At 42.3% G+C, this 25,499-nt stretch overlaps 2 protein-coding genes across 6 annotated transcripts in view; one reads left to right on the top strand and one right to left on the bottom strand.

The window, feature by feature from the left end:
• arhgap10 (Rho GTPase activating protein 10) overlaps positions 1-15,264 on the bottom strand; it is a 44,248-nt gene extending 28,984 nt beyond the window's left edge. For all 3 annotated transcript variants that reach the window (XM_030351306.1, XM_030351307.1, XM_030351309.1), the window contains exons 1-9: positions 14,697-15,264; positions 6,288-6,383; positions 5,909-5,970; positions 3,769-3,840; positions 3,524-3,625; positions 2,397-2,507; positions 2,077-2,181; positions 1,389-1,518; positions 812-918 (exon numbers count right to left, since the gene is read on the bottom strand). In XM_030351306.1, coding sequence (XP_030207166.1) covers positions 812-918; positions 1,389-1,518; positions 2,077-2,181; positions 2,397-2,507; positions 3,524-3,625; positions 3,769-3,840; positions 5,909-5,970; positions 6,288-6,383; positions 14,697-14,850 — 939 coding nt within the window. In that variant the 5' untranslated portion in view covers positions 14,851-15,264. The remainder of the gene's footprint in view (positions 1-811; positions 919-1,388; positions 1,519-2,076; positions 2,182-2,396; positions 2,508-3,523; positions 3,626-3,768; positions 3,841-5,908; positions 5,971-6,287; positions 6,384-14,696) is intronic.
• A 243-nt stretch (positions 15,265-15,507) lies between these two features.
• On the top strand, positions 15,508-25,480 carry prmt9 (protein arginine methyltransferase 9). 3 transcript variants are annotated; one of them, XM_030351515.1, is made up of 13 exons: positions 15,508-15,882; positions 16,081-16,280; positions 16,467-16,615; positions 16,861-17,097; positions 17,515-17,682; positions 18,015-18,117; positions 18,293-18,405; positions 18,904-19,096; positions 19,820-20,003; positions 21,750-22,563; positions 22,863-23,016; positions 24,249-24,371; positions 24,672-25,480. In XM_030351515.1, exons 2-13 carry the CDS (start codon positions 16,083-16,085, stop codon positions 24,936-24,938), a joined length of 2,703 nt encoding a protein of 900 aa, XP_030207375.1. In that variant the 5' UTR covers positions 15,508-15,882; positions 16,081-16,082; the 3' UTR covers positions 24,939-25,480. The 3 variants fall into 3 exon arrangements, with proteins under 3 accessions (XP_030207375.1, XP_030207372.1, XP_030207374.1); XM_030351512.1 differs by having other exon boundaries at positions 18,290-18,405; XM_030351514.1 differs by having other exon boundaries at positions 15,521-15,639; positions 18,290-18,405.
• Positions 25,481-25,499: the final 19 nt, after the last annotated feature.

Here is a 25,499-nt window from a genome sequence, read left to right as displayed (position 1 = left end):
CGATGATTCGATGGCGGGGTTTCCCGCCATCTTCCTTTATTTTTTTCATTTTTACAAACTACAAGTGCAATGCGCGCAACGCGCAAGCATATATAAAAGGCCTACAGCCTACCAAAACAGAGTGTTAATGTAAAGAAACTAATTTTTTAAACCTCCAAAAGACCTGCCCCGCACGGCCGCCGAATAATCGAATTGATAACCACTCTTTATTGTTATTTCAGGAGTGTTCCTCGATGGGAACCTCTAAGAATAAAACCAAAAGTGACAGGTCATTCATGATATTCACTGTCTTCACAAGCACACGAAGATCACTGCGATCCTCTGGTCTACCTTTTGCCTCTACCATCGGAAATACATTGGGCAATGCCGACCCCTGGCCAGGGCTGGCACAAACCCCAGGGAGATGGAGGGGTGCACTAGAATTAATTGTATTATTTCAATAATACAATAAAATATATGTTTATCTTGTATAAGATAAACAATACATTGGGCAATGCCGACTCAAGCATATATAAAAGGCCTACAGCCTACCAAAACAGAGTGTTAATAGAAAGAAACTAATTTTTTAAACCTCCAAAAGACCTGCCCCGCACGGCCGCCGAATAATCGAATTGATAACCACTCTTTATTGTTATTTCAGGAGTGTTATTTCAGGAGCAATAATCGAATCTCTGGACTGAAAAGGCAGATCTGATTCGACTCAGAAAACTCAGAGTCGGGGACAGCCCTAGAAGTCAGTCATGTTAACATGCCTTGCAGACTGTAGTCTAGTGTAAATAGTGTAACATTATGTGTTTGGGTTGGTACTCACCATCTTTCCACCAGATCTGTGGTCAAAGGTCACCATGTGTAAGATCTTCTGCTCCTTGACGAATGTGCAATAGCGCTTCACCCAACTCGAACCAAAGGGAGGTGGTCCTGGAATATGCACACACAGATGACCACTGGAGTTTACTGTAGCATTACATTATTTAGTGTCTGAATCAAACTAGATTATTCGGAGCATGCAATGACTTTCATCTACCATTCTATTTGATGCTGTATATTGCGGTTTTCATTAACCTAAGCTGTACTGCACTTATGCTAACCCTTGTTGTTTTTTTCAACTTGTTCAATAAATAAACTGACAGCACTTGATTTAGTAGATTATTTTATCTAAAGCCACTTACAGGCAGAACTGAGAATGATCAAAGCATTCGCTCGATATTGTCATACAAAGTGCTTTCCCGGGTTCCACCAAAAATCAACTGATAAGAATGCAGTGCAGCTATGGCCAACAAAAAACGTTTATTAGCCGTAGTTAAGTGCACAAGAGGGGTCAGTGCAGGTTAAATGCACAATTAAATCCCTTGATTTAAAACACACTCAGCACCGGGGAGCAGTCTTACGTTTCTCTTGTACATAAAGGTAGCCCTCGCTGCTTATCGGACTGGTCTGTCTGTATTCCTGTGGCGCCTCCCTGATCCGCTTCATCAGCTCGTTCACTTCCAGCCGTGCCCCCTCGAACCGACTCCTCGTCTGTGGGGGGAGAGCTAGCGGGTCAGAGAGACACTGGACGGCCGTCACTTCCAGGTGCTCTGGGGTCACACAGACAGCAGCCATGATGCACAACCGCTGGAAACAAAAACTCTGAATGCTTCCCTAGGAAATGTCCTTGACTTCCCTTAGGGAGGTTCGAGAGGTGGACATATTCAGGCAGGGTCAGAAAGATTGTGGATACTGCTATAACACACACATTGGGCTGTTTTTATTTGGTCGTAGCAAGAGTAGTATATCCATTCGATTTTTTTAATATTTGATGGGTGCCTTTTTGTGCCTTGGTGGACAGGAAGGTGGAGATGGATGGGACAACAGGTCAGAGGAGAGAAGGAATGACAGGCAGCAAAGGACCACAGGTGGGAATCAAACCTGGGTCGCTACAAGGGGTATTGCCTAAATGGTTAGCGCACTAGGGGGTTGAGCAACGAGGCCGCCCCATCCCTTATATTTCGAATGGGACTTGTAATGTAATGTTATTATAAGGTAAAAGCGGAAACATCATCAAATGGAATGAGTGATTTTATAAGTGCCTCTTACATTCTGGATATTTATCTGCAAGTCCTGCTTGTAATGGTCAAAGTCATTGGCAAGCTCAAATCCCTGGTGATAAAAGGTGAAGACTGTCTGGAAAAAGGCCAGCATCTGGAGAGACAAAGGGAGAGGAAAATAGGCTTAAGATTAAGCAAAGTAAATGATAAACTCAAGGGAAATCGGCATTCAATCTTTAAACACCGTTTGGATTTAGTCATGATCATTTAAACTGATGAATCAATGAATGGATACTTTTTTGGTATATATGGTATATCATGCATATGTATATAATATACCTGTCAGAATACTACCACCGGTTGACTTACCGGTTCAACGCATTCAAACTTCTTCCTCTCCTGGATCTCCTGCAGTTTGCATACGTAGTCAAGGGACTCCTCCTGGAAGTGCAGCCTCATGACCTCTACCTGGCTGTCTGCCTGAAGACGAGAAGACCAGCACATTACTAAGTGGTGCTCAGCCATGGGCCGATGCAATGGGGCCAGCGCTGCGTTCTCTCTTGTGACACGCCTCCACTAGCTGTCAGCTAAGTTAACATGAAGTCCCTGACTTTTCTTAGACGATTGAAGTATTTACATTTGCGATACGTTTAAACTTCAGAGATAATAATACTGCTCAGTGTGGCAAGTGCTGTTGTCCTGTGAATTTACTCTTTGGCGTTTATGTACCCTGTTTGTCAAAAACATTTAATAATAATAAATTGTACACAAATAAATTAATATAAGTGTGTGTGTATATTATCTAATATTGTTATTAATGGTACAGGAACAATAGTATTATGTATGAAGAATGGTGATGATTAACTTCTTAAGTAAAAGTTGTATTGTCCCTTTCAGGGACAATACAATCTTCTGAATTTATTTTATTTTATTTTTTTAACAGCTAACAGTTCAAGGTTGCTTCCTCTCCTCGTCAAATCAAGCCATAAGTCATATGGCATGGCATGACCTCCCATATCTCCTCCATACATCAGGATCTCAAAGGCCAAAGGGGAAAGACAGTAAAATACATTGTTTATAGGATTGTATTTCCCTTCTTTACAATGCACAACGTCAAAGCTTTCCCTCCGGCAACGTAAAGCCCTTCCAGCCCAGCGTGTGTGTAGCCGGGGCCACGATTATGTCATGGGTTGTTCCAACGCCCACAGCTGCTGGGGCTTGACCTTGGTAGTACTCTAACACTGAGCATGCCTTTCCCCTCCACACTTTGCCAGGAAAACGGCTTGTTACTGTTAGCCGGGCCAGCGGAAAGTCACTGTTGAAAAAGAAAAACCCTAGCTGCCCATCACCATGACACTGGAGACAAATCCCCCTCCCCCGTGCTGTATTTTTCCTAACTTCTTAAAGAGAGAGTTTGTTCCCTCTTTTTTTCTCTTTCCTTCTCTTTTGACTTTACTCCATTTCCCTATTTGTGTGCTTTGGAGACGTGACGGTACCTCTTGGAGCTGAGGCTCCTTCTTCTTTGCTGACATGTTCAAAAGCTTCTCCAAGGAGCTGTAGTACTTCTCCGTTTCCTTCTCATACTTCTTCCTTTCCGCCTTGAAGAACGAAACAAAATAGCAGTGTGATAAGTTGAAGGAGTGCAAGAAAACAAAGAGTGGGGTTTGCTTTAAAGAAATGAAATGATACGATTTTTGTTATGTAATTTTGCATGCAAAAAGTGTCTGAAGTCATACAGTACCCTTGCCGCGCCCAGTTGCTCTTTACGGAACTTCTCAAGGGGTTTCATCAATGTTTCTGTAATGTTCCTCATCTAGAAAAAACAACACCTTCTTCATCATGTTTATGTCTTCCTCATAGTTTGCACAGAGCTTTTACATGTAATATTTTCAAACAGACACTTGTGCATGCCAGTTGAAAAAGAAAAGGGGTAGGAGTCTATGATTATAATACAACCCTTGGGTGGTATTAACAGTACTTCTTAGTGGAATAATAATAGTTATTCAGTTATACTTAGATAAAGGGAGATCAGCTTTCCAGAGCAACCAGTAATCGTGAGCGCCTCTACTCAGTAAACCTGTTTAATATAGGCCTACAGTGGTTCTGTGGAGTAAGCCTTTGGGCAGAAGTATGACTTTTATATAAATAAATTAGATCTTACTTTCAAAATAGTTCATAGTGTCCTTTTCTTATTTTCCTAATGAATATAGGTTATGTTAAGGTAATGGATAAGGATTGAGATTCTTTCATTTGTGCATCACTAAAAGATCTGATGACATGGAGATTTAAATATTTCCACGCTTTGTCCTCAACCGCAAAGCCCATCCCATCCGGACTTGATGAGTAAAGACTGGTAACATTAGTCGTTTTGAAACACATGATCCATTTCTGGGATTGGCTGAAATGTTTTCACCCTGTAGCATACCCCTCACAAGAGAGGTAAAGTGAAGCAACATAAACTTCCAAATCAACAGGAGCAAACATCTAAAACCCAAAGGCTTGTTGATACTTCGTGTTACATAAACAGCAATGAGGCAACAGCACCTCTAGAAAATTTGGTGTTCCTCTAAACATGTCAGGGTCTGCCCCTCCCCTCTTTCCTTTGCACCGTGATGTCACTCTAGACTGAGCACATATCTAAGCTGCATATGTTGGATGACGGTTTTTTCAGCTGGCCCTAAACCCACGGATCAACAGCTTCGTTGCCCACCGACAGCCAACAACGCAGGCCTCTGGGACATTACATAGTAATGATACAGCAGGGGCAATCCTGCTCTCACCCTATCAAGTACCAACAAGTATGTGGGTTTAGACAACCTCAGCACACAGCCAGACAGTGCTCATTACAGGAGAGGAGCTAGCTAACTAGCTAGCTGAGGGAAGGAGGGGAATATGAGCGAACTGCATGGCGTGAAGGTGCCTTGGGGTGCTTTCCTTAAGACGTCTGCTGGTTTCTATCATCTCTGCACAATGTGACTCAACTTGCGCTGAACTCCAGTCTCAAGGGTAACCTGAGCCTGTAGTGCTCGCCCTCCAAAATAGACTTGCTTTTAGTATAACCTCATCATACTGACCAAGTATGTAGCCAAGCTTCGTATTCGATTGAGAAACTTTAAAAGGCGTGTGTACTTAACGTAGTACCTTGTTTTCATAGCTTGCACCATGATGTCAGGTGTACTGCTATGTTAATCTTATTGAACAAGTCCTGCTATTAAAATTACTGTGGTAACTTTGGTAATTAAACTCTTCAGCCCTGCCTAGTTAACGTCTTGTCTCATGTGCTTGGACAGTGGACCTTAGACAGGCTGCCAATGAATAAGGGAGGGGCGGTTTATAATGAGTCAACCAACAGTGGATATGTGTTTACGGCACTACTTACTTCTTATTCAGGTCAATTAACATTTGATAGTTTCAGAGACACCATTTTATTGTGTTTCTCACACAATGATTGGGGATTTCAGCACCAATTACGATGCATTATGGAGGTTTTTCAACTAAAGTTGTGGACGGCTAACTGAAATGTATCCGTTGCTCCTAACCAGTAAACAAAGGACTAAAAGTACTCCAGCAATATCCGATGACTTTGTGTTGGTATTTTCACACAATTCAATGTAATACATGGTTTTAATATGTCAGAAATCATTCGAGTGTGACTGGCACTATGGCGGAGCAACATTGAGTAACAGGAACGAAGCCATGTGACTGAAACACTTCCATAGAGATGAATGAGTGTTTGCTGATCACGCAAACACGAACAAGGACAAGCAAGCATGGGGGATTCACAGACCCAGTAATGAAAAAACAGAAAATAAGTTGTACATTCAAATGCCTGCTTTGGAGATTCTCCCTGTCCCTTGCATGTTCCAAAAAGCAATGCTTACCATAAGCTCTCTTTGGTCCTCCAGGTTCTTGAGAAAAGAAGAGAATTCTAGTAATGAATCATCTAAAAAACAAAAATACATATTATTATAACTGGAAATACACCTCAAGAGTATTCATACACAGACAGACTGACGCACAGACACACGCATGCACAAATATGCATGTGTACTGCATATCACATAATGTGAATCAAAAAAAATTGACCGCCTTATACTGAATATAAGTAATATCATTACAAGTTGTCAATGGTGCAGACTAAGAATCAAACATACGCATAAAAAAACAGTGATAAAAGGTATTTTGTATTGTTGTACTGTACTGATAGGATTCAAACTAAATCTTGTTTGGCAGGTGGAAAGGAGTACAAACAAAACTTACCAATACATTTCTCATCATCCGTCTTCGCATCCCCAATGTACTCAAACTGAAATTCACCAAGGCACTGGGCAAACTTCCTCTGTGCCATCCCAAGCTCTAAAAGAAGGACACAATACGTAAAACTAGTTCAATGGAATGTACTATTGCACAATATAAAGAATAAACTGCATTTGTAAGTTGTTGTGTATTCTGCCATTATTTGCTGTCATTTATTATCAATCCATTTATTCAGTAGAAAAATTGTCGGGGTTGGCCAGGTGTCGTTAGTCATACAACACATGGATCTCAGTGAACCACAACAACATTCTATTAATATCCAATACTAGCAAATTGCTCATTAGGCACGGACAGGAGTTTTACATTATTGATGCAACCATGCAGGTACAGTACACCCAAAAAGTTTACTGCATTGCAAACATCCTGTTACATTGTATTGCGGCCTGATGCATCCTGTTGCATATCAAACCTCTAATCTGTCAAGGGCAGGAGCTGTATGTTTGCATGCCACTGAAGCTTTGATTGCATTGCATGCAAGTATAAACACAGTTAAAGCCACAGCTGAAAGAAATAATGACCGCTTCAAGTCAATTGAGGTGCTAAAACCAAGATACTACTAAAACCACTGTCCAAAAGAAAGAAACGGTTCTATACTAACCGAATAGATTATACATAGAGATCTTGTATATAAGGGCAGAGTGCAGTCATGATATTCTTAAGCCTACCTCTAATACAAAACAATAACACAAGACAAAGTTAGTCCTAAATTACTGTCCGAGGCAGCTTCCATACAAGGGCATTCTTTCGATAGTGTTGACAGAGAAAGGACCCAGGGCAAATGAGTGTATCGGACCAGTCATGATCTATTTCCAAGCATTGCTGAAATTCCCAGAGGTGGGAATCTCTGGCCTGTATGGATGTTCCCGGGGGAAGCTCTACAGCATGCAGAGGGAGAGTATTTTAAGAACAGAGCTATGACTATAAGCATATCCCGTGGAGCAACTTTTCTCATGCTGGCAGCTGAAAACCTTAACTTGAATAAACAAATTACGCTATGACACATTAATAGGACATTTATACTCCCAACAGTTTATACCTTCGGGAGGTGCAGACGATTTATACTTTGTTACGGTTTACACAAGGGTTTTAAAGTGACCACGACAGCCTGCAGTTTAACAGTACACCACAATTCATCTAATTAGGTTTAAGCTTTATTCATTAATTGGAAAAAAAATGTATTGCTAACGCTAGTGTGTATATTTATTCATTTTAAACTCAATCTATTAATTTATCTTTCGTTAGCAATGTCGCTCTTCTTTTCATCAGCAGTGTTGGTGTGTGGTGTGCACATGCAAAGGATTAGGCCTATACATAAATGCCAACCAAAAGCTCCAACCAAAAGCATGTGAATGGTGTTTGACAATGGCTGCCTGATCTGGGCACAAAGGGGCAGAGCTTCTGCCTCACTGAGTTCACTTCAAAACAGTTTCAAAGTGGTAGCCTCACTGTGGTTTTCCATCAATCCAAACTTACCATACAGATGTCATCTAAATACATTATTTTCTGCACTAAACAATGCAAACTTGGCCCCATACAGTGGGAACACTGACTGAACACCTGTGGTAGATAGCCTTTGTCACGATGTGTTGGTAACGGCAGGAAGCTAAGGGCTTCAGTCAGCATGCTCAGACCGCTTGGGTATTTACAACTCCTTGTTCCTTGACCTGACCTTTAAATAGCAACCACAAAGGAGCTGTTTTCCTTAAAGGTTGATTGTTTAGCCCTCACATGTTCAAGCATTGCAGTGGTACTACTGGGTACAGAAACAGAAATTGGTCAATAACAGCATTTACTAATTTAACAGCAAGGGTTTCTTGTCTTGTAGACAATAAAGGCCAATGTGTAAGCATAGCATTAAGAAGAACTGATCTGAGGGTTTCCATCGGATCAGATCCTCTGATAAGGGCTGAATTCTGCTGATGTCATGCATAACATCATGGGATGTTAAAGCCTTTTACCAAACAGAATTGATTGGGCGACAGCCGCGACACATATACATACAGTACACAACAGGGGGAAAAATAGATAATCAATTCTCCCCTCCCCCCTCAGTAAACTATTGACTGAGTGATGTAAACATTGCACTATGTGGGAGTAAGTAGGTGGGCTGTATTGTGGATACAAAGCTATTGCAAAACAGGCAAATTTAGCCTTTATTTTGGTAGTAAAACATGCTTCTGTTCTTATGAAAAAAGCACTACATTTAGAAATGACTTAATTCCAGAAGTCAAAATGGACAGCATGGTCTTCATCATGTCCCCGCTTGCAAAGCATGTGTAGCATGGAGTGAAGAGTAATGGTTTATAAGACTCACTTCGTTTACATGACACTCGATTTTAGTCAGACTAAGGTATACACCTTAGTCTGACTAAAATCGAATTGAATTGGGTTTCTCATACTCTAATTAAGACCCGTAGATTAATAGATTGTTAGTCGCATTAAGCGTGCATGTATACGGGCAATCAAATTGGAATTGGATTTTGCGTTCTGTGCATGCCCGAGATTTTTCCGGGGGCCGTGAGCCGGAAGCAGCAGGCGACGTTAGTCGGTAGGCGACTCATTTAAAAAAGGGGGCTTAGAAGATAGAGGAAGCCGGTGTGGTGCCAATGTTACCCCCTATAAGAAGAGTATCCCCGGCCGCGGGAGCACGAATGCAATCAGTTACAGGTAGAGAGCCATCCTAAAGTATGCACTATGCACTTTGAATGTTTATGTTTATGTGTCTGTCTATTGTCTGTTTGTATTAGTTTGTCATTTTGTCTATCATTGTCTGAGTCTGTATGTACTTGTACTTATATGTGCTGTTTGTGCTATATGTTTTTTAAATGTTCCCAAATGCAAGACAAATTCCCCTTTGGGCAATAAAGGTTTGTCTATCTATCTATCAGGTGGAAGCACAGAGACACTATGCTTCGATTTCACCCAAGGCTGAATTAAAAGTACATGTTTTTCTAAATGTTGGTCATCATCAACGACGTTGTAAAGTTGTGACTTCGGGCACATCTGTCAAATTAAATGTTTTTTTCTTACTACGTGTTTACAATCTTTATTCATTGCGCCGCGGTCAAACTGATATTCTCTGATATTATGAATTATAAAGACTGCGTCGGGTTCTCCTACTCTCTGGTACTTATACAACAACAAGTGAAGACACATAGTACGGGTTATCTCGGCCATGGTGGAGAAGGAATTGGGGGAAAGGAACTTTGGCTATGACTCTCTGAGGTCCAGATTGAACCACAATATGGAGGAGAAAGCGATTGTTGTCATATGTGGGCTCCGCAGCATAGGTGATCCACAAAATTTCTTGAATGCAGCCTGAGTTTGTTGTTGCTGGTGAGGTAAACAGGTCAGCCGGTGGCTCTATTAACACTAGTTGAAATGGGTACAGCGCCACCTTTTCTCCCCGCCATGTGTACTCAGACATTGCAGTTGTTCAATTGAGGAGCATAGTCAAACTATTGCTGTAATCTGATTAAGCTGTGCATGTAAACGTAATGATTGTGACTCAGTCTAGGTCTGCTCCTGCCCTGCTCCATGGTGGTCAACAAAGCCTGAAACCTTGGTTCTTACATAGGTGAGAGTTGGTTGATTGTTCATTGAAGATGACTCAAGAGATTGTAGCTGTATATTGCATATGTTTTGACGATACCTTTTCTACATGAGAAGGCACTTGGGAAGGTTTTTTTTTGCGTCTGGGATTGGTAAGATATGGGAAACGCCTCCAGCTATTAAAATGATATGCCATTCTACCATTATCTTCAGGAGGACAAAATTAAAGCGAGACTGCCAATTTATGCCAAGGTTGTAATTTACTTTTGCTTCTGTACAGAAGATTTGCGATACAAACTGCCACGTCTATCCTAATGTTAGCCAGAGGCCTGAATCCTGCACTGTGTAACGTTCTCACAGTCTATACTTGTCGTTTCACTTTTGATCTGACAACTTCCGTTATTTTCGCAGCACCCAATTTGTTTTTTGGAAATTCCTACAACTGATGGCAATCTACCCAGAATTGTGTTTCTCTTTAAAAATCTATTGGGGATTGGTCAGCAATCATATATGAAATCATTTTTTTGGTACAAATAACATTCATTCAAACAAAGCAATCAAATTGTAATATGATTAATGGCAAATATGCATTGTTTGCATTTGCCATTATTTATGAAAATATAGTATATTAACAAATAAATTAATTACTCACAAATGGCCAAATAATCAAGAATTGATAATAGATAATGAAACATGAATAATTGTTAACTCTTGTAATCCCCCGTTGCCTGCAGGAATTGGCCTACTACTCTAGAACTAGAGACGTATAAATAGTGAGAGTGAGAGGCATCAGCAGCAGTGCCGGTGAAAACATGTTTTGACAACATTGCCCTCACCCTTGAAAAAGCTTTAATAGACAGTATACCGGGGAGGAGAAAAGGCATCTGCTGGTGTCCCTTTTCTTAGCATAAAACTTTAGCTTCACTAGTTCACCCGGTCAGTGTTGATTGTATTAGACTAACACAGCACATGAAGCAAACAGACAAATGGCGTATACTGTATTTAGGCAATCAGTGCCCCAGATATTCCACTGGTATTTTCACAGAAAGGCTGGAGAAAAATGACACGGGCATGTTCTAAGGTTAAGTTAAGTCCTTAAGTCCAGTAACTGAAAATAAAACAATTAAAAATAAATCCTATACACAAAATATGTCTGTGTTGGTGCTTGCGTGCGTGTAGTTGTAAATGTTGTATTGATCTGTCTGTACGTGAGGTCTTGTTAAATTGGGGAGGTTTGCTTAACTGCACAAAACAATGTTGGCCCAATGTACTTTACAACTGAATTTAATTTAGACAGACCATATTGTGCTTTTCAGCTGGAAAGGATTCCAGTTTCATGCATGTTCTTCCTGTCGGTAAGGAACAGAGATGGTGATGTCAGAGAATAGTTTTGCATTGTCTTGATTAGCACCATCTGTGAGTCTGGCACAGTGTACGTCTGCCAACAAATCCACTCAACATATGATATGCTACACGGCTACAGGAATATAGTTTTCGAGATACTGCAAGATTCCCTCTTACTCTTTGAAGCACGAACCAAACTAACGGTTAAGAGAACTCTTAGTGATGCCAATTTATAAATAACCGGTGTTCTACCACTGAGGAAAATACTAGACAGAGCAACAGTTTGCAAAAGCCACTGCAAAAAGTTGGGTGTGAATTCCAAACACTGACCTCAATAAAAGATTATTATTTCAAACAATAACAACTGTGTCAGATGTAAGGTTTGCATTTAAAGATTAAAATGATAACTGCCGCGCTATTCCAGCAATATAATTAAATAAATACCAAATACAGGGGCACAGGGGGCCAAGCAGAATCTTCCCCCTATTTTTTTGCCTTTTAAAGCAAGGTATTTTGGTGAAAACCTGGGAGCTGTCAAACTTGGCTAGTTTCCGTACTGAAACCAGAGAAACCTTTCTGCTGGCCTCACAAGTATGACTCATGGAGACCCCTCCTCAAACTAATCTTTTTTTATGAGCCAAGCCTTGAGAAACAGCGGCAAACCGGGAAAATTACCTAACTGAGAGAAACTGTAGTGTCCCTATTCGGGAAAGGAGAAGAGAATCACCAAGATAAAGCATATAGTTTCTACAGCAGATCAAAGTATAATACTCATAGCTAGGTTTACTATGAATGATGTCAGCAATAAAAAATAATGTTCACTACGATTCTACAGTCTTCCCATACATCAACTATTACTACAAATTAGAAAGTGATTGGATTGATGGCTTCTATGACAATAAACAAAGTGACCTCTATCTACAGCATGGACACACTTCCTGTTGTACTACAGCTTAATCACTGGACAGGGTGGACCAGCTTGCATTCGGAAAATAAACAGGACATTAATAATCAGTGCTGACAGCAGCAAAGTACTTCCTTAATGTCCCGTCTGAGAGAGAAATAAAACTAGCGTGCAAAATGGAACTCTGCTCAACTAGATTACGTGAATAATGGCGGTAATAGACCGCAAATAAGTAATACAACCCAAAATAAGTAAGACACTTTTTTCATTGTTATTTTCTTATTGTATTGACCTAAAAGGTGCAGAAGCACAATGTTTTGCTTGCTAGATTAATTGTTATTTTAAACAATTAGTCTGTCTTTTAGAAGTTTTAGCACATGCATACATAACACACACATGAAAATGCAGAGACACAAAGACGAACGCACACAAAATTCAAAAAAGGCATCTGTAGGTCAAACCTAGTTTGTTGAAGATCCTCTGGGGTGTACTATCCACCCTGTGCACAATGTATTCATTGGCCCCTGTTCGGCCCGCTGTTTATTATGATTTCTACACGTTTCTATCTGATTAGCCACGTCGGTCAGGTTCTCACTATGACCTGAACCTTAAAATTGCAGTCAATATTTACATGCCATGCCTTTCCTGAGTCCTTCCTGTTCCACTCGCCCATCATTTCCATTCAGAATCTCACACAACTTCCACAGTTTTTCCTCTCCAGAGGCCCTGGCAATCTCTGTCTCTCTATGGTTCCTCTTGATTTCATGGACTCTTGGGCTTTGGATACTTGTTGCCAAGCAGTAATAATACCCATCCAGCCATCCCATACAGAACACAAATTGGTACATGTGACAGGATGCCACGAATTATGCAACCTAATCAATCTTGTACTTAAAGTAAAGAACAATGTCAATAAAGATGGAGGAAATCAAGATGGAATGTGCTATACAGTCGGCCAGGATAAGGGAAGGTGGAAGATCAGACTTAAATAAATTGCTGATAAAGGAGCTATGATGGGATGACAAGTTAAGGTAGGTAAAAGTAGCCTATCTTGAGTCAGAGAGGAAGATGCGTTCCACCCATATGACATCATGTCTATCTCTGCTAATGCCGCTCTAATGAATGAGTGTATTGTCGCACCTTGGCAGAATCACTAATGTGATTACAGGGAGAAGCAGCCAGCCACTGTTAATCCTGGCAGGCCTTCACAAAATGTACCTGCCAGGGACAGACTTTCACATGGCTGTTTTAACTATCTGATTGAACAAACAGTGCAAACGAGAACACTTGAATCCGTAAAGCAAAGTCAACCAGAAGAAGTCCAGATGGGTAAAATAGCAAACTCTAGATGCCCCCTTTCAGAAACTTAATGTAAATAGACTTCATGTTCAGTTCAGCTACCTGGATCTGAACAAAGAAGTAAGTCGCTGGCTGTAAATTGTTCTTCAACACTAATCTAACGTGTTACTATTGTGATGCGGTTGATGAATCACACATAGAAACTTAGATGGTTTGGTTTGACCTTGTTTATAACAATGAAGAAAAGGTCCTTTGCTGAATAGGTCAGATTAACTGTTATACTCCTGATGAGCTTCAATCAGGGAGGACTATTATGGGATTGCCGATGAAGGACAGACTAAAGAGGAGGAGGGTTTCTCTAGAGGAAACCCACTAAAACAGGAGCACATCCTCTGCACTCTTCAAGTGGGCACTTCCATGGCACAGCACTAGGTCTGAGGCCTTGTGTGCACATTTCCTCCTAGGCCAAGGGCTTTCCGCCATGGGACATCCCTGGCAGGGGAACGGGGGGGGGGGCAGGTCATGAAAGATACATGTCATCTTCCTGGCACAATAAGAGAGGTGAGAGATAGAATAGCAATCAAAAGGGAATTCAGCTTTTTTCACACTTCCTTTGACTTCCAATTGCATCTTAATGTGTGGAAGAAAAGCCAATATTTAGTCAAACAACATTGAGGGTTGCTTGCATTCTATCATGAGGTCGGACTCATTATATCTAGCATGGGTCATAGAGGCACAACTAAATTCAGCACAATAATAGTCAATAGTCGTATGATAATCTATCACTTGTGACAGAAATGAGGCCCTCTTGTTCAAGCAACAGAAAAGACGGATAATAAAAAAGATCCTCCCTTCTTTAGAGGGATTTCATATATGATCTCAACTTGAGACAAGAGGTCAGGGTCTTCGTAACAAGTGAAAAAATTCTGGTATTAGAGTGAGTGTAGCTGTGAATGAGCTCTACCTTGGGAGAGAACATATAATAGTAAATCAAACTTAGTTAGTTTAATTATTTTCCTGATGAAAGTACCCAACACAAACAATAACACAGTGTACTGTAGGGGGTGCAGGGACTGCATGGGGCACCCTAGTCGGCCAGGCCCATAAATACCTGAACAACGTATAGTAAACAGAGGGATGTCTGACTTCATAGCGCACCTGAATGATAAGCCCAACCCCACTGAAGGCAAATAAAGAACATGGATTTAAAGATGATAGACCCTTATATGTGAAGAGAAAAGAAGCAAACTTACGCTTTGTGGCATTGATAAGATTCTTTCCATCCTTGTAGAGTTCTTTGATAAAACGGTTGGTCTTCTCCAACTCTGCTTCGTGTGACTTGATTTTCTCCCTGAAGCCTGGGCTGTCCAGATAGCATTCACTGAATTCCAGAGGGTGTAATCCCATTTCTTTGAAATATTGCTAGCAGAATGCTGCTAGCGAAGGTACCAGGTGAAAATATGCACTGTTCCCTTAAAGGATAAGCGAAAGGAAAGCTATGCTACCTGAGAGTTGACCTTTAAATCCCAGTTTAGTTTGGCAAAGCATAGCTTTTTGAAGTAAGTAGCTAGCGTTGGCTAGCACGGTAACTTTGGACTCAGGCGCATGGGTGCAGTTCTTTCGTTTTCTAATACGCGGTAAAAGGAAAAAAACGGTGGGAAAAATGAATAGTTTTTCGAAAAGGTTGAAAGTTTCAACTACTTATCATTGAGCAATAAAAGACCGCTGTCAAAATCAGTACCCTAGTCTATCCGAGGAGGTGTCCTCCAGTGCAAACATGAAATCCACATAGTACCAAAGTGACAGATCATAAAACTCTCTGACACGAGTGGGCGCGTCCGAGTGTAGCAAAACTTCTGCTCCTCCCACGTGCACTGGTTTTTCATTGGTCCACAGTATTCATATTGGTGCAGAAGACCTGCACTGTTCAGGTATTACACAAAGGGCAATGTTAATTCTGTTCAATATTTTATGTATACACAAATGACAACATTACAAAAGAAGGCAATGAAGATGTACAAATACAATCACAACTTATTTTATTGACGAACTTACTCATGGTGGAACACAAGTGCGGGTTGATGTTTCGGTCAGGGCTGCTTAGTGTGTGGACACTTGTATTTTCATCAGGCATTAAGCAGATGTACAATTTTTTTTTAATCAACAAATGTCAACTCTTCAAGCCTCACGTTTAAGGTGGATTTAACCTCAACATCTGGATGATTTCCTCTCCTCGCTTGCAGTGTTTGTAGAAAATGTGCAAGACAGCTAGCTATAGCTAACAACGATGCTAATGTGGTTTGATGATAATACTTTAGGCTTGACAATTGGAAGGCGCTACTTATCTTAACAACTGAAAACCTTCCATTTATCACTGTTCGAAAAACTCATTCGGTCAGGTATTTTTTAGTTTCCCGTTGATGGTCTAACTAACACACGGTAAGGAAATAAACCGGTACAATGTAGTGTGCACGCACCACATGTGGAGACCATTGCATTGACACATCGATATTGTTAGTGATATAGTTATATTGATTGTGATATATCAATCAATAAATGCATGTTATTTTCACTATGTTGCACTGTCTTGTGCGATCTTTCATGTCGTTAATGTTGAGATGTCAACGCAAATTTCAGGAATGCCCAATGCCAGCACTAGACCAAAGCGGGGTAGGAGGACCCGACGGCAACCAAGAGAGGATCCCGCCAGAAACGAGCTGGTTTCTCGGTCCCTAGAGAGTGCCCAACAGTGCTTGTTTAACCAAGACTATGGGACTGCCTTTGTCCACTACCTCCTGGTCCTCAACCTTGCCCCTATGCTTAAGGACTTTGCAAGGGTAAATTCAAAAGCACACTCGACTACCTTTTATCTGTCATAAACTTTTCGTACGTGATATTGTTCTTCAAATGTTGTAATGATATGAAGTTGTAAGCTTTCTGTGCCCAATAATATAATATATCGATATCTATATCTATATCATATATCATATCTCTAACTCGAGAACCATGCCCTGATCTCACAGGAGTCGTTCAGATTCACTCTGTTCAAATGGGCCGACGAGCTGGACTCTGTGGGGCGCGTTCAGGATCTCTTTAACTGTTTCGAACAAGCTCTGGAGCTCTTTCCTGCCGATGAGGTTATCTTGAACAGCATGGGTGAGCACCTCTTCAGGTATGTTCCTAATTTACATCAATGCAGTACATTTATAAATTCAATTCTGTGAAATCATTTTGGATAAAAGTTAGGTCGAACGACTCAATGATACACATTTTTAGTAGATTGCACGATTCCTATGTTTATCAAATTAGTGTTATTACTCTTTGTAGTCAAAGTTGTTTTTGTATTAACATTCTATTTCTGTTTGTTTATAGATTGTTGTTTTTTTAATAAAAAGCTATCCCCTTTTTGTGTTTTAGAATGGGTTTCCGGGATGAGGCTGCCGGTCATTTCCACAAGGCCCTCAAGCTGAAGCCGGACTATCCCGAAGCGAGGGAGAACTTCTACCGCGTGGCTAACTGGCTGGTCGAGCGCTGGCACTTCCTGATGCTCAACGACCGCGGGAGGAACCAGAAGTATCAGCAAGCCATTCAGAAGGCGGTGGAGAGGGGCTGTAACACTGTACTAGACATAGGTACTGGCACAGGGATCCTGGGGTGAGACATCTTCATAATAACTTGTTTGTCGCCTGGTTTGTCTATGACAGTGGTCTGTTGTTTTGTTGATGTTTGCATTGGTGTGTCTTCTACTTTGTACATAGTAATCTGCTGTCTGCTTGATAGGTTGAAGTACGGTGTATTTATTGCAGTTTAGATGTGGTTATGTCATGCTGTACATGTATTTGTCTGTTATTGGTAGATACGGAAAGTGGTTAAGGTGTTCAGCTGAAGGCTCCTAGATTTAAACCCCAGTGAATGCAGTTTGCATCCTTGCTAGCTCTAACCCCTTCTAAATTAATATTTGTGTTGCACATCAAAATCATGTCATACTACATGCACATTTGGGAATGCCCATGACCTTTGCCCTGTTCTCCCCTTTCACTCCCTTTCATTTTCTGTTTACATTACATTCAGCATGTGTGCAAAGAAGGCAGGAGCTGCAGAGGTGTTTGCCTGTGAACTGTCCAAGACCATGTATGAACTGGCCTGTGAGGTGGTGACGGCGAATGGGATGAAAGGAGGAATCAACATCCTTCATAAGAAATCTATGGACATGGAGGTGCCTAAAGACATCCCACACAGGTACTAACAGCATATTCAATGTATGTATTAAATTATATGTATAGATATATTGTTGTACTTTGTTCCTTTTAAGGTGTGTGCTTTTGAAAAGGGGGGTAATCATCTTGTCTATTTTCGGTAGCGCATGGAATATCTTCAAAGCATTTAGTTTAGTTCTATGTTGGCAATCAGCCCCGGGAAAAAATATAGAAATATTTGTCATGAATAAAATGTCAACCAAATAATCCCCATTGCTCCATTTTATGTATAAATATAATATATATTTTCTTACTAATATGATATGGTTTCTCTATATTCTTACTAATATGATATGGTTTCTGCCCTGCTGGCAGGGTTTCCTTAGTTGTGACGGAGACAGTGGATGCAGGGTTATTTGGAGAAGGCATCATAGAGAGTCTCATCCACGCCTGGCACCACCTGCTTCTGCCACCACAGGTGATTTGACATTTCGACATGTAATCATGAACGGAACTGTGTGGCCGAAAACATTTCTTATGAGTCATCAACCACAAACAAATGGCACATTTCCATGAATAGTAGGCCAGATAAAATAATATAGAGGCAGTGATAAGAAATGTGCATCTATATATTCTTTCGCAATAAAAAGCAGATATCCGATGACATGATGTCCCTGGAACCTTCAAAGACAGGCCGGGTCATTCCGGCCGGAGCCACCGTGTTCGGCATGGCGGTCGAGAGTGTAGAGATCCGCCGGCACCATAGGTAGGTCACATGATACCTCCTGATTCAGTTATTTTTTTATAAAGGCCTACTTCATCCATAGAGATACAACAAGTAGTGGTCAGGTTGTTGTCAATTTCTGCATTTGAAGCCCACTCTCCATGGTCTACCTGTAGGCATCTTTGAGCAAGATGTCTAATCCTACCTCTTCTTTAATTACGTATCAAAAAAGGAAAAATCACTCTTAAGTTGCTTTGGATAAAAGTGTCTGCAAAAATCGTCGGAGATCAATAGTTTAATGGTATTTAAAATAGTACAACTTGACCAGTAGTAAAAGTACTGACTTCTTAATAATCCTTGTCAATTCAAGGTCATTTTGTCAGTTCAATTGTTTTCCCGAACTTAGTTATTATTGAAATGCCTTTCACGATCCATCCCTTTCCCCATATCAGACGGCCTCCATTGAAGAAAACAGTCCGTTCCTTTGGAAGCAGCGCCACATGTTACCTGGATATTACATCTGTTCAATGTTCCCACCAGGCTGTGTGTGTCTGAGGTCGGGGGTCTGTCCCTGGGGGCCGCGGGCCAGCTCCACAGCCCAGTGAGCTGCACTGCGGACGCCGACGACTCCTTGGAGCCCTACACCACGGAGAGGCTGAGCAGGATCCCCGGAGGATACACTGCCCTCACCGAGCCCTTCAGGGCCCTGGACATAGACTTCAACAACGTCACGGTGGGCTACAGCCCATGGAGAGGGGCTAGGGTAGTGACTTAGGTGAAAGGGGCCAGGATCAATGGCCAATGGCGCCAACCTTGAAGGCATCCTTGAGCAAGATCCTTAACTCTTTCCTGCTCCTTAAAGGAACAATATGTAACATAGACATCAACTGTTTTGAATGGGTGCTGCAGTCCAAATTGCTAGTATTGGAGAGTTGTCAACGCCATCCCCACCTCCCCAGACTTTTTTTAAATGTAAAGACATTTAATGATAATACAAATATGTATATATATTATATTTTGAAATGACAAGCGACGGCGAGTCCTATACTTTAAATGAATCAACTAATGTATACATTTGCAATTAATTTTTTTGTTTGAGAGAAAACTTGGTGTAGCATTGTTGTCTGAGAAATTTCGACTTGTTTCCTTAATCTCTGATTACATATCGGCCATTTTATGATTCAATACAATACAATATTCTCATGTTCTAACTTTACTTAACTACAAGATTAAAAAAATACAGGCCAGGATCAGGTCGAGTGGATTAACCACCCAGACTCACTAAATAAAGTACAACCACGGTTTACTATTTGGTTCAATCCAAGCACCTTTTAAACATGCATATATAAATCTGCGGAGGCCTGGGTGTTGCTTGGGAGAATCAAACACCTGCACATTCAGCGCTATATGTAGCCGGGCCTCGTATCTCTAATATTAGCCCTCATATACCCACCAGGAGCTGGAGGGGCTGAGCTCCAGAGAGACGCAGCGGCTGCACCTGCCCGTCACCCAGGAGGGGAACCTGGATGCCCTCGCCGTGTGGTTCCAGCTCCACCTTGACCAGGAGAGCAGCCTCTCCACTGGGCCCCAGGAGGACACCTGCTGGGAGCAGGCCATCTACCCCATCCAGAACCCCAACAGTAAGGCAAACTCACCGATGATTATCATTATGGTCCTTTTGCGGATTTAATCAAAGGGACTTATATAGGTCATTGATTAGCAGGAATCCAGATACAGGTTATTAAGGAGCAGGAATCCAGATGCAGGTAATTTGATAGCAGGGAGGGGTAGGTCCACTTGTTCAAGGGTGCCTATAAGGAGGCTGCGTACAATGGGGTTTGAACCCTGAACCTTTCAGCTTGGAATGAAACACCTCAACCACTAGCCTGTCCTGAACATTTGTACATATATCTACAGACACAAAACGCATGGTACACATTCTGTGTTGCCTCACCATTTCCTTGGTTGTTCATTTATTATTATTTATCTTTTAATTATATATATTTTCAGTGACTATATGATGTCTTGTCATAAGAAGACCATTCTACTCTATCTATTTTAATGTTCATATTTTATCTTCTATTGAAAGTTTTGTGTATTTCCAAAATCTGTCAGGTGATGGCAGTATATGTACTGAAATGCCTTCGTTGTCAGCCATACGGCATCTATGTCACGCTATTAAAACAGAATTACCGGTTTATTCGGTTAATTACTGATGGACATGTTTGTTTTTGTTGAGATATTGTTGTTGGTATCTTGTCTTGGTCATAAGTCACTCACTCCATCATATTTTGGCAATTTAAACGTATATTTCCCTTCATGAATACTAAACATAAATATAATATATACAAAAATACATATAAACATGTAAAACTAAAATAAATTAATCCCAGACTGGAAATTAGGGAAATGCGTTAAAAAAATCTAATCTAATAAATTAATAATTTACCCCCCAATAAAATCCACATAATAAAATAATTCACCATCTAACCCAAAATCAAAATATCATGATTTTATTATTTTGTTGTATCATGAACTATAAACTATATTTGCATTCCACCCATTCCCAACATAATCCTGGTCCTGGTGTTTGGGTGGGTTTCAGCTGCGGTAAACCTGGCAGACAGACATGTGATTTAGCAATCAGGTCATCTCACCGGGTGGTGCCGCGGCGTTGTTCCAAAGCCTGCGGTGTTTACGGAGGAGCAGGCCCCGCCGCTCCCAGTCGGGGCGCTCCGTCTTTGCGGTGCGTCGCCGCATGTCACGGCGCCACTAATTGGCCGGGGCAGCATCTGGGGAGCCCCCACCCCCTTTTCCCGCCGATCAGCGACATCCGTTTCCTGGGCCGACGTGTGCGCCGCGATAGCCTGTGACACTCTTTAGTGTTCATGAAATTCTTATAGGCAATAAATATGCATTTTCCCTGAACACCCCCTGACAAGAGACACGTCGGCATCAAGACGTGAACAGATGTTATTCCTCGAGGAATCCTGCCCCCCCCCCCCCCCCTTCCCCCCTTCGCTCCTCCTCATCCTCACACACCCCCCCTAGTTCCAGTCCTCCCAAATCTCTTTTAGGCGCGCATCCCTCTTCTTTCTCTGCTATTTACTGTTGAGCTTCTATCCAAAATGACCTGCAATATATTGAAAGTGAATTGTCGGTAGGTCTAGGTATTTTGCCACACTATCCTGTATGTGAAATGAACATGCACGTCATTATTTTCACAATCATGTTTCAGTATCAAACAATTATTTATGCACACAAGTTTGTCAATAGTGCCTACCTCAACGGTCTATAAATGATCTCATGTTCTGTTGTATTAAAGTGTTTTTTTTATATATTTATTCCTGAACTCCAAACGACAGCCTGTGTGTTGTGATCGACAGGCGTTGCCCTGAGACCCGGAGACCAGCTGGTGGTGGACGTCTCCTGTCGAGACTCCTTCCTGAGGCTCTGCAGCATTTCCGTGGTGAGGGACGGCCACGAGATCCGCCTCGATCCGCACCTCAGCGTCGACACCCAGCAGCCGGGCACCAACCCAAACCCAACGCCGACTGCCGCTCCCGCTCCCGCTCCGACCCCCGCTGCCACGCCGACCCCAACCCCGACCCCGGAGTCGGAGCTCTGCAGCGCTCTCGCCGGCCTCCAGACCCACCAGAGCCCGCCCCGGGAGACGTGCGTGCTGGAGTGCTCCGAGATAGCCCTGCTCAACAACAGACACTACCACCAGAGCTTCAACCAGGCGCTGGACACGCTGTTGACTGGCCTGGCGCTCGCCAAGGAGAACAGCAGCGCCGTCGGCCCTGTGAACCCCACCACTGCCACCAGCACAACAACCCCCTCCCCGAGCAGCACCGCCGCCGCCGCCGCCGCCAAGGACCCCAACGACGACCTCCTCTACTTCCTGGACGTGTCGGAGGGCTTCTCGCTGCTGCCCCTGATGGCGGCGCGCCACGGCCACGTCAAGGCCTACAGCTCGGTGGAGAAGAGCCAGCACCAGGACGTCCTGCGGAGGCTGGCGGGGGCCAACGGCGTCCACGAGCGGAGGCTGGAGTTCTGGCTGAACCAGGCGAACGAGGAGGACCCGGCGGTGCTGAAGAGGCCCTCCCGGGAGAAGCTGTGGAGCGCCATCGTCCTGGACTGCGTGGAGACGTGCGGCCTCATACGCCAGAGGCTGATGGAGAAGGCTTCACTGGCCAGGTGAGCGAGTGTGGCCCTGGATGTCCCGTCTGGGATGATGTAAAGAACCATTTTTAAAGTACCATTGTAGATTCTCTGTTACCAGTGTTATTGAAAAACGCTGTATATCAATTTTTAAACCAAAAAAATAAATAAAAAAGTTTAAAAGAAAATAAATAAAATCTTCTTGGAAGCCAATGAGGCTGCAGACAGCACCGCTAAGGATTGCTTGGTTCATGTCAAAAGCGTCATATGATTTGAGTTTGATGGTGGTCGGAGCATATTCGGAGCAACCTTGTGCTTTGTGTGATCTCCCCCAGTTGTCTGCTGGAGGAAGGGGGACGTGTGTTTCCTGAGAGGATAGTGCTGTACGGCATGCTGGTGGAGTCGGACACGCTGTTGCTGGAGAGCGCCGTCCAGGGACAGGAGCCCACGCTAGGCTTCAACATCGCCCCCTTCATCAACCAGTTCACTGTGAGTATCACCACACACACCCAAACCAACGGCTCAACTTCTATCTGTGTTAAAGCGACTACTACTCATTTCCCCTCAACTCCCGGTCAACCACCATGAGTCTCATCATTTAAGGCCCTGTAAATGTATGTCTAATATCATGGAGTCCCATAAAAAAATAAATCATCATGGAATCTATAACTGTGGTCATCGGCATATAGTCTTTCAAACCTCAGTGAAAGTGTGGTAATCTTTTGCAGAACTCGTTCTTTTCGGTACCACCATTGGAAAAGACGAGTTGATGGAGAGTTGCGAAAAATCTCCATCAAGCTCGTCTGGTACGGCCCCTTTTGGTCTGGTATTCCGTCTCATGTTCCTGATGTTATCCTCCACACTGTTGCTTTCCTCAGATCTAGTGTTTGTACACTTGCATCATTCACGTACATCCGAGCCCTAGGAGACTCGTGTTGGTTTTCTATGGGAGTGTAGTATAATTTAAAAACTTAAAATATATATTTTTTTTTACTGTGATCAAAGATTTGGATCAGATTATTTTGAAAGGGTATGAAAGTGTAATATCATTAATATATAATGTATATTAATGATTTTATACATTATATTACCACAGTAGTACAATTTAGGTTGATCAATTTAGGCTACAAACTAAATTAATGTCCGCCATTTTCCATCAGTGTCATATTTAGGCTTCATTTTCTGGATGTACCTCATGGAACAGTCTGAGTCTACTTCACCAGATGTCTTCTTTGAAGCCCTAGTTGTCACACGCGGCCCAGGCTTTAAAACTCGTCTACCTGAATCTATCAGCACACATTAACTCAAGCACATCAAACAGGGCCACTCGGAGATCCTCACCACCGTGACAAGGAGGAGGTGACAGTCTTTGTTCTCTCTGCTGCTAACAGTGGCGATGGGATGTTCACTGCGCTGCCTGTAGCTTTCTAAGCCCCCCATTGTGTTATAAGCGGTGAGAGTGGGTTGTTATCCACATTATACTTTCAACTTATATTCATCAACTCATATTAAATCTGGAAACTCTAGGGTGTATGTGATGTTTCTAATGTCAAACAAAAACATAATGAATGAAATAAAGATATAATAATCATTTTGATTGGACTGTCCTCCAAATCGACTAAATGTATATTATACGTTTTAATCTCAGTGCTGTTTTCCTTGTTCAACAGATGTGAATTCCACAATGTTTCCTAACAATGTCTGCTTTTGTTTCTCTTCAGGTACCAGTCCATGTGTTTCTAGACTTCTCCACCCTGGACTGCAGGCATCTCAGTGAGTCTGTGGAGCTGTTTGTCCTGGATCTCATGAAAGCCAGCGCCAACTACACAAACAGAGAGGTCAAGGTACGCTAGAGCCTGCTGACATATTGCCTTTTTGTTGTTCCAACTTACTGGGGGGGTCCTCATAAGAAATTGCTATTTTAATTAGCATGCGTTTAATTATATTTTAAAACATCACTTTCTGAAAATGTATTTATTGCACATTATAATACAGGCGTTAATATTACGTTGTGCAGTTGAAATGTATCCTTTATTTTCCCATTGATTTTGAGAGCAGAACATTGTAATGTTATCTACGTCGCTGAGAGAAATGTGCTACCTCCTTCTCAAGCCCTGCCCCTGTTGGCCGTCCCGTCTCCCCAGGTGCGGGCCACGTCGTCGGGCCGGGTGACGGCGGTGCCCTTCTGGTACGAGATCCACCTGGACCCAGAGGTGAGCGTCAGCACGCTCAGCCAGGACTCCCACTGGAAGCAGGCGGCCGTGGTGCTGCAGCCCTCCCTGGAGGTCCGCACCGGGGACTGGGTGTGCCTGGCCGTGCAGCTCCACAAGAGCAGCATCTCAATGTCAGCGCGGATAGACAACGAGGATGCCTCCGCGGGGCTCCCCGCCGTCGCCATGACAACCAGCTAGGAGCTCCGACCAAGGCCGTTTAAGGCCCGAGCTCCGTTGTGTCGACTAGTTTGTCAGTATTGTTTCTATGAAGGTTAATTCTTTTTTCTTTTTTTATTAAAGTGAATAGTTTTTCCAAGGTATTTTCTGCCCTACTAGATACTTCTGTTAGGTTATTTAATTTCAGCATCAATGTTTTCCACAAGTGTCCGAGCTTGTGTAGAACTACAGGATCCTTTTCTTCTGTACTCAACAACCCTTTTCAACGACATTCCTAATAAATAGTCCTTACAAATTATACATCATGTCAAGATGAGGGATCAATTAATGACGTCCTCCATTTTGAACATCTCACCAAAAGTGGAATGTATTTCTATTTGCACTAGAAAAAGCATGTCATTGTTAGTTAAGTTTTTTTCCTATGAGGGTATTTGCCCAGTGCCAAGCCTAATGCAACTCTAGCAGTGACCTCTTACCTCACAACTGACCCATGTGTAAATGTTAGTGCCAGTTGATTTTCTTTCAGTTGACTTTAAAAATCATATTAAAGACACTGAGCATAACTGTTTGACAATTTCAATA

This window comes from Gadus morhua, chromosome 3 (genome assembly GCF_902167405.1).
Source record: "Gadus morhua chromosome 3, gadMor3.0, whole genome shotgun sequence".
Taxonomy (NCBI): domain Eukaryota; kingdom Metazoa; phylum Chordata; class Actinopteri; order Gadiformes; family Gadidae; genus Gadus; species Gadus morhua.
This window is presented reverse-complemented; position numbering and strand designations above follow the sequence as displayed.

Bases quoted from the DNA above. Each gene is read 5' to 3' on its own strand.
- prmt9 (XM_030351512.1), top strand. From the start codon at position 16,083: ATGCCCAATGCCAGCACTAGACCAAAGCGGGGTAGGAGGACCCGACGG. The intron at 17,098-17,514 runs GTGAGACATCTT...CATTACATTCAG, and splicing joins ACTGGCACAGGGATCCTGGG to CATGTGTGCAAAGAAGGCAG. The intron at 24,372-24,671 runs GTACGCTAGAGC...CCGTCTCCCCAG, and splicing joins ACACAAACAGAGAGGTCAAG to GTGCGGGCCACGTCGTCGGG.